The sequence below is a fragment of the Tigriopus californicus genome, chromosome 6, assembly GCF_007210705.1.
Source record: "Tigriopus californicus strain San Diego chromosome 6, Tcal_SD_v2.1, whole genome shotgun sequence".
NCBI classification, from domain to species: domain Eukaryota; kingdom Metazoa; phylum Arthropoda; class Copepoda; order Harpacticoida; family Harpacticidae; genus Tigriopus; species Tigriopus californicus.
In genome coordinates this window covers 4,718,480-4,727,363 of record NC_081445.1, presented here as the reverse complement: position 1 = coordinate 4,727,363, position 8,884 = coordinate 4,718,480, and the positions used below count along the sequence as shown (strand labels likewise).

Genomic DNA, 8,884 nt, shown 5'->3' with positions numbered 1-8,884 from the left:
GTAAAGGGGGAAAGGGGAGGGGGGGGCTTCAGATCCTCGTATTCTGGCGGGAGGATGGGACCAAATAAACGACGCAGCATTTACTCGCAATTTCTCATCCTTGAGTCTGATTGGCATTCTTCGTCACTTTGAAAGAGTCTCTTGAGAATCTTCAAACAATCGGGGTAATCTGAGTCCCAGTCAACCTGCTTCGTCCCAGGAAATCAAAAGGACGACGACAGACAAGAGAACGACGAAGACAGAGAAGAATGCTCAGAACCACAACCATTCAAACCACGGAAATCAATTTCCTATCCGCCCAACTTTGGGATATAGTACTGTAAGTTGGGTGAGAGAGAGGAGGGAAGACTAGATGACTGGAAACCAAAAATGTCCGGAACTGGCAAATAAGTTGGGGTCGTTTTAGAGGAATTTCATGAAATAATAGGTAGGGATATAATTTATTTTGGTTTTTGATTTAAGATTGACATCTCACCGCTAATGATAGTGATTTTAAGGAAATGAACCTCCCAGTCCTAGGAAAAGTTTCCTTTTGACAATTGTCATATTTCTATTTGCAACTTTATTTCCTGCTTTTGACAGCTTTTCCTCTATTTTCTTATTGCCCTTTGTCCTTCCAACTTTTGTCGTCAGCTCGAACTGAACATAATGTAGCAGGTTACGACACACTAACTTTAGTATTCTGCAAAGAAGGAGACAAACAGGATAAAGGTTCGCCCCGCAAGTTGTGCGGCACAGTGATGAAAAGAGGAGCAAATAGACTCAAATTATATTAGCTATGGACAACCAAGGGAACTTGGGACAATAAGTCTTTCAAGATCTTTGGAACACGACAATCAAGAAGAAGAAGACGAACAACAACAACAGCAACAACAAGAAGGAGGAGGAGGAACACAAATGAGACAACTGATGGGCAAAATGTACTATCGGTTTCTACTTCAAAAAGCCCCCCACCCCTCCCAAGAGCGAAAGGCACTGGGCATAGAAGGCCCCTTAGCTAATGAAATTGTACGTATTTGGAAGCAAACAAAAAGTTTGTGCTTTTCCATCATAAATTAAGATCAGGCAATGAGGTCAAAATTTGCCATCCATTCTTCGATCAGTGTGAATCAGATGCGATAACTAACCGTTAGACTTGGTCTTTGCGTTAATTTGCTCTTTCCTAACCTAAGTTTGAACGGAGTTTCAAAGGTCTGTAAAACAACATCCAGGCATTACCGTTTTGAAAGCAAAAACTCGTGGATAGAAAGTATTTCTATTCGATAAATTGCAATTCATTCCAATTAAGTCTCGCCGTTTGTTTGGTTCGTTTTCTTTGAAGGAGTAGTTCTACCGTAAGCGATCCAAAGGCCAAGATATATCCAAAGACAAGAACCAACATCGCCGAGGCCAAATGTTCCAGCGAGAAAGGTATGGGAACGGATCTGTTTTCATCTTTGTGGGATAAATACTCTATGGGCATGAATTTCCTGATTTGATAAGAGGCGAGTCCAGCTTGATCCATAAGACCGGATACAAATCGAATGTCCTCGGTCCAGGGTTGCCCAATGGGTGTACAAAAGCCAGAGTAGAATGCCAGTACTCGTTTGTGACCAAATCTGTAAGGTTGAGTCCCAAGAATGCTTCGGACCCGTGGGAACATCATGGCTCCAATTCGAGATCCAGTCAAAAAAGAGTCACCATTTTGCAATAACTGAGTCTCCAAATAAGCGGGAAGAAGGCCATCTTGAGTGTATTGAAATTCAAGCCCTCTTTGAGCAACCATCTTTCCAAAGTGGCGTTCTTCAGGGATGATCGATTGGGACAAGATTTTCTGGAATGATGTACCAGCTACCAAAAAAAGTTGACGTTTCTTGTCATATAGATCTTTTAGACTGTTGATGGGCTCCTCATATTCAACATGGATCAAGTTAGCTCTCAAGTTGCATTCGTAAGAAAATGATATGAAACAAGTAAATACCATCCAAGAGATAAGGAAAAGTTTGAATGAACTAAGCTTCACAGAGGGCATCTTTGAGCCTGTAAGGAAACATGGCAACATATAAACACCAATGATCATTCCTTTTTTTGACGAATTGAGTTTTTCTCCACTTCTCAAAAAGTTCCTGAATTACAAAATATTCGCCGATAAACCCCAAGCTCTTACTTTGGGAAACGAGGCTGGACAAAGCCCAAAACAGTGGCACAGACACTTCCACAGCCCGATACTCTTTAGACATCCGCTCTTGAGAATAGTACAAAAATGCCATCACCAATGCACTGATTGAAACCGTAATGCAGATCGATCCCCATAAAAGAGTTGGAAATGGCCGTAATGTGTTCAAGATGGGGGATAAAGGCTTGGGTTTGGGCCCAACGAGGAGAAGACTTAGATCGTAGAGGAATCGAGGTTGATCGATCAACTTCTTGGCCGACTCGTCCATGATAAGGTGACCAATGCCAATCTGAGAGTCATTGTAATGAACCTAAAACACCATGGGTGGTTAAGTGAATAAACGAGTCGGTTGAATGGTTGTTGGGTTGGAAAAGAAAGGAAAAATGGCACTGCCCAATAAAGGGTTCCTTAATCAAACTCCTGGGACTCTTGAAAGAGGGATGGACCATTAGGAGACAAATGCATCCTTTTTAACACTATTCATACTGCAATCTAAAGAACTATTGGATTGAGACACAAATCGGATTATGTGGGAAATCGGAGGGCCGTGTCCGGATACCCATCTTTTAGTGCTCAAGCTAAAATTGGTTTGGTATGAAGTTTTGTAATGCGCAATCGCAAACAAGAAAATGGTCGTATTGTTGCCTCCCTCTGAATTGCAAATTGTACATGTACCGTACACAGTCTCTGGATACTGATTGCGGTTACGTAATACATAAACATACATGTAAACTGTATCTGAATCTTGTGATGATGGAGTAAAACCATTTTTAGCGGTAAAGTAGACCCCCTTCAACTCTCAAGACTACGACCTTGTTGCTGTAAAGTCAATTGTTGGCAACTCTGACACCATAAAAATCCTCCTAGTCGTCATGATTGACTTAGTTTCGAATACTCTTTGGGTGGTTTTGAAGACTTCTCTGCCACTTTCCTCGTTCAATATACGATCGTTTCAGCCCAAGGGCAGCAGGAAAAAAGTTTACTGATAAATGACATTGGCATCCACTTCCAACGACATGGCCTCTGAGGGGTCACAGAGTCACTTCTCGAGCCTCACAGGGCTTGAAGCTCTACTCGTACGTTCTGTACTTACTGATCCAATTGTACCATGGACCGTTCCATTGGGGTTAACCGATTGCCAAGCTGTTTCCTCCTTGAAATAATACGTGAACCCCAATTTCTGAGCCAAGACTCCCAAGAGATTAACGTCCACTCCAGTTTTCCCATTTGACGTGGGCACAACATAAGGGGGAAGTCCCAAAATGGAAACCTGGATCGCTCGATCTTTCAAGGACGAAGGGCACAACGACCCACGGTCCAATTGAAGTCGCAGTAAGGACTTCTGGAACACGTGGACTCGCTCTTTCAGGGGAATTGGTTCCACGAATCGACTCCCAGGACATTTTCTGTGCCCAGGCACTGTATCCGAATTTGAATGAAAAATACAAACGCAAAGCGCACTTTTTGCGCAACTCGCACACTTACTCGCACTACTTACCCATGGTGCCGTCCGAATCGATCAGAACCAGATTCCTGGAAAATAATCCATTCAATTCCGGGTCCGCGTTCAGATCCATAACTATCAAACCAAATTCGAACTGGTTCAGTGTGCTCAAAAGCCTAGCCACGTGGTTCGAGTTAGGTTGGATCAAGAGGAATATGGAACAGAAAGCAATGGAATGGAACGCTTTGACGAGATGGAGACCATCCCATAGAAGCAAAGGAACATGGTCAGGAAGCAGATCAAAGTGTGAACTGAAATTTGTGCCATGAAGGATTACGGCACAAGCATCCATAGTGGAACAGCTCTACCTCAGGACTGGATAGTCCTGGACTGCAGGTACGAAGAAGATCCTCAAATGATAATGATGATTATGATGGTAATAATATTAATAATAATAATAATGATGATGATGATGATGATGATCAAAAAGGTTATTGGTCTGCCTTCTGATACCGGACTTCTCCGGACAATGGTATTTTCATTAAATGCCAATGTAGAATGAACTCGTACGACGGTATTTACAGACCCTTGTTAATCATTCAACGTCAACAAGAGTTCCAATAATGAGTGGGATTTCCCATATTTTGTTTTATTAACCAAGGTTGAATGGCAGCTCTGCTTTAGGCGGTTATTTGCTTGCTGCCGTAATATACTTGAATGGCATGGCTTATCATTGATTTAATGGCCGTATGGACAGGATTTTTGATTGGTTCTGCGTAACCGGGTCGGGTCAAGGCCAGCCTTCCGGATCTTTTGGCGTACACTTTGGATCAGCTTGGGATTGGGGAATCGCTCTCGAGTCAGGATAAACAAGACCTCTGAAATGATGGGGAATGAAGTCAAAACTGAGTGAAAGGAAGTTGTCTGATTAAAAAAGTGCCGGAGCAAAGACCTTGCTCTATTGGACAACTTATCAATAATCCTTTATTGAGTGTTGTCCTGGAGTTTTTGTTCAGAACTGATTATCAATCATAAGGAAAACGGCCAGCGCTCAAGGGATGTAGGCAATTAACTGAGAGGTTTCATTCTAATTTACAAAGATGAGAATGTCCATTGGGCTGCTCTAGCCTGCTTTCCCTCTCCATGATGAGGCCCATATTATTAAAAAGATATTGAGTAATTCATTGGTAACTAGCTATCTGGTAGCTTCGTATATGGAGCTATGCAATGGTTGGCCATAGTTCGAGTTTAAACATATTTGTAGTTTCAATCTCTCTTACTTATAAGTGAGCCTAGGGTAAGGCGAGTTTTGACCAGTAAATGACCCTCTTTCAAGAGAGCATCTTTTGAATGAAATGCTACCCGGAATTAAATCCCCTGAACATTTTTAGCCAACNATTGGTATCTGGTAGCTTCGTAAAAAGGAGCTAGGTATATGACAGCAATGGTTGGCCATAGTTCGAGTTCAAACATATTTGTAGAGTTTCAATCTCTCTTACTTATAAGTGAGCCTAGGGTAAGTCGAGTTTTGACCAGTAAATGGCCCTCTTTCAAGAGAGCATCTTTTGAATGAAATGCTACCCGGAATTAAATCCCCTGAACATTTTTAGCCAACAAAGCTGGTATTTGTCAACTAAAATTGGTAGATTGATGATTTCAATGCGTGGAGTCAATAGCCATTCAAATATTTCATAGAATACGAGAGGTCAATCCTATGAAAAAAAGAATGTCAAGATCATATCACGTCCGTTCCACTTAAGTGCTCACAGGACGCTGCAAATCAAAGAGGCAGAACAATCCATTTACTTATCAACGTCATTTCGCATATTCATCAGATTTGTGCCAAATACTTTCTAAAACAACATTACATGGTATTGAAATGTTAAGCACTCAACTTTGGACTGCAAGTGTAATAAACAGTGACGAAATTTTGCCGAAATAAGCAAACACATCTTGGCATTTTTCAAATCACCAAGTCATAAAAAACCTACTTTTATTTCATTGACGTATGAAATTCTAGCTCAGATTAAAAACTGAAACTTGTCGTTAAGTATGATTTCTTAAAACCTATTTGGTGGAAATCTGGAGCTCATTTAGTTAGGACATGAATAGATATAAAGAAAAAATGAAATTAAATATCTTTAATTGCTCCTGAGTGACATAGAATCTAATGGTCCTGTCTTCATTTGTTTTAGCTCGAAAATGTCCTAGCTATAAAAGAACTTCAATACCCAGATGAGAATTACCGATTTTCATCATCGTTAGAGTACAAGAACATTTTACTTTGTCGAATCCTCTCAAAATTGTTCTCAACTATTTGTATTTCAATTGTGTGCCAATTCCATTGTTGAGCCAATTTGATGACCATCTCTTGATAAAATTTAAATTCTAGAAACTATTATTAGCAAAAAAACATTGATCACGAAAAAAGCAGTCTTGTTAAAAAGAGCTGTTAGGGCAGAGGAAGCAAGCCCAGGTAGGCAAACCCATTTAAAAAGCGGATGGGTGACGACTGAAAGGCTTTTAGGGCATGCTTTCTGATTGCAGAGGCGCTAGCTTCCATTGTACCGTTGTTCCATGGTTACTCATGTATAAGTGGTAGTCAAAACCCACAATATGTTGGTTCTTATCCGTCTGTGTGATCTTTTCAATGCTCCATGAATAAAAAACGGAGATGTGTTTGTCATTTGCAATTGATAAATAGAAAATACAACCTACAAATGTGGTCAATTATTAAAATATATGTAATCAATCCAGTCGCTCTGACTTCAAATGCAATTGGTTAGAGTCTTAGTTACAATTATATCAAAAATATGATATTCATCGAGGGTCAAAACGGTTGAAGAGTCGCCCTTTTCCCGGATTGAAACTCGTTCGAGAATGCTGCATTTGGATGCGTTGAAATCCTGATCTAAAATATTTTAACACCAGTTGGGCTGAAACACTGCGTTTTTTTCCCATTTTCATTTTCATTCGGGAATGAATTCAATCAACCATCTTATCGAAATAAACGGACAATGGATCTTCTGTCAGAAATTTGGTCTCGATTTTGGTCTTGCCCGCTTAATTTGTTAAATCAGCAAATGGCCCACGATTTCTTTGGGCCAAGTACCAAATATCAAACCCAAGGACAACATTCAAACAAGTTGCACCAATTAGAGATCCTAGCTCAACAACATGATGACATAAACAGTTCTTTGGCTGAAGTCTCGAAAGACAACAGAATGTTGGGGATTCCCAGAGTGATCGTTGGATGAGTCGCTTTCTGCGATGTGATGGCTAATCAATCACAAATCATTCGTCAATTTCCACAATATCCTGTCTCCCCTTTTGCACAACAGACCCAGAGAATGAATAATCAGGCGCCAAAGACCCAAAAGCACGACAAAGATTAAAAACAGCAAAGCACTTTCACCGAGATTTGAAAAAATACTTGTTCACACACTGGATGTACCTCTCTACCTGGGTTTCTCTGGATGTACTCGTAATTTAGTAGATGTACTGCATGTCCTTTATAGCAAGATATTCTTCCCTGGAGATGACTTCACTGGAAGAATTGAGAATAAAAATGGAGTGCAAAGGACTCACCTGACTTGAGGAAGCCAAACTTGTTGTTGCAATTGTAGACGATAGAGAAGTTATCATAATCGGTGTCGACCACAAAATAATTGGGCGTGTCTTGTCGGGCTGTAAATTCAATTTAGAAAATATCAGAAAATCTACTAAAGGGATTAACTCGAATGACAAGCAAACATTACCAAAAAACGGCTGACTGTCAAAATTGACCGTGAGGCGAGCCAGTCCGGCATTTCCGGGCTCTAAAACCCCAATCCCGTTGACGCTGTTGGGATTTCCGTTCCTGATGAGGGAAATCATACGTAGGATGTTAGTCAAATCAAACAAGCGCATGGACTATCTAATCCTACTTTTCATTGATGGATTCATTCAGAACCCCGATCCGTTGGGACTTGTAGTTGCTTTGATCGGTGTATTTGGCCGTGACGCATTTCCCAAACAGTTGGAATATGAAGAAATAATTCGAATACTCGTACCACTTTCCTAAATACTGGAGGGAGTCAAGGAGTAAAAAGGATTCGCAATCGTTCGCAATCCCCTTACCCGATCGGCTTGGAAGTGTTTGAGCACTGGGAATTTACGGCACCGTCCAAAACTGATTTCCTGGCCTTCCACATTGAGGTGAAGGTTGAAAACCACCAGAAATATTAGCCAAGATCGCCTCGCCAAGATCGACTTGGCCGTCATCTTGACAAGTTGACAAGCTCGGAGTGAACACATACACAATTGAACGAACGACGGATCAATGCATGTGAGTGTAAATAAGTGAGAAGATTTCGTTTCGAATCGCTGGCCACGCCAAAAAGCGCTCGTTGATTACCGCAACGTACCGCAACGTTCCGCGAGTGCTTGAATACTGCTTAGACTTGAATCGGCCACCACTTACTACATACTCGTACATACGTACACTGCCTCTACAAACTACTACACAGAGTACATAGGTTGTTGACCAGCTGTCCAGCAGCCAACGGTAAACAGGGTGGTTACCAAACCCGTGATGTAATCATATTTGAAATCATATGTCCTTGCTATTGTAATGGTAGATAGAAGATCAATACAAAGAAGCTAATCAAAAAGGACATCTAACACTATCTTATGCATTACAAATGCCGTTTAAAACCAAATATTTTAAGAAAAAGTCTAGACTATGGGAAGGATGAAAGGAAGTAGTAACTGCCTGATGGAAAACTAATTGTTTTGAGCAATATCCCTATCATTGAAATATTTCGGCCACAAATTTCACCTATCATTCTTTGTCCATTTTCAGGAATTATCTATAGGTTCTTCAAATTTGACCTTGATTGCACTCGCCAATGTTTGCCATCACTGGTCAAGTCAAGTGTTTTTGGCCAAATTGAGCTGTATCGTTGTCGTTTATTTTTCAAAAAAATGCCCATTGTCCAAGGGTAAAGGGATTTATTTTGTTATATGGTAAATCTAATTTTGAAATAATTGTTGTCAACATTTGACACTCGTTGTTGTATCGAAAGTGAAGTCGTGTTTATGTACACAGTAAATGACGATGGCAAGTTGACAGAGTTGGTCACTGTTAACAAGTAAGTTATCTTTATTTTGAAGTAAATTTGAAATTTTGAATCATTTACTAAACCAAACCATATGAAAGTAATTAAAGCAGTGACACATTTGGCTTCAACAAACATCAAAGCGAATATTTTCTTTGAAAAAGGAAACTAAAACTTTGCTTTTCC

General features: G+C 40.5%; 1 protein-coding gene across 1 annotated transcript; it reads right to left on the bottom strand.

Moving 5' to 3' along the window:
* Nucleotides 1-4,214: 4,214 nt before the first annotated feature.
* LOC131881654 (apolipoprotein D-like) lies at nucleotides 4,215-8,080 on the bottom strand. The gene is made up of 5 exons (XM_059228581.1): nucleotides 7,719-8,080; nucleotides 7,526-7,665; nucleotides 7,358-7,458; nucleotides 7,188-7,286; nucleotides 4,215-4,477 (listed from the first exon to the last, which is right to left on the bottom strand). The coding sequence occupies exons 1-5, from the start codon at nucleotides 7,893-7,895 to the stop codon at nucleotides 4,338-4,340; spliced, it is 657 nt and encodes a 218-aa protein (XP_059084564.1). The 5' UTR covers nucleotides 7,896-8,080; the 3' UTR covers nucleotides 4,215-4,337.
* Nucleotides 8,081-8,884: the final 804 nt, after the last annotated feature.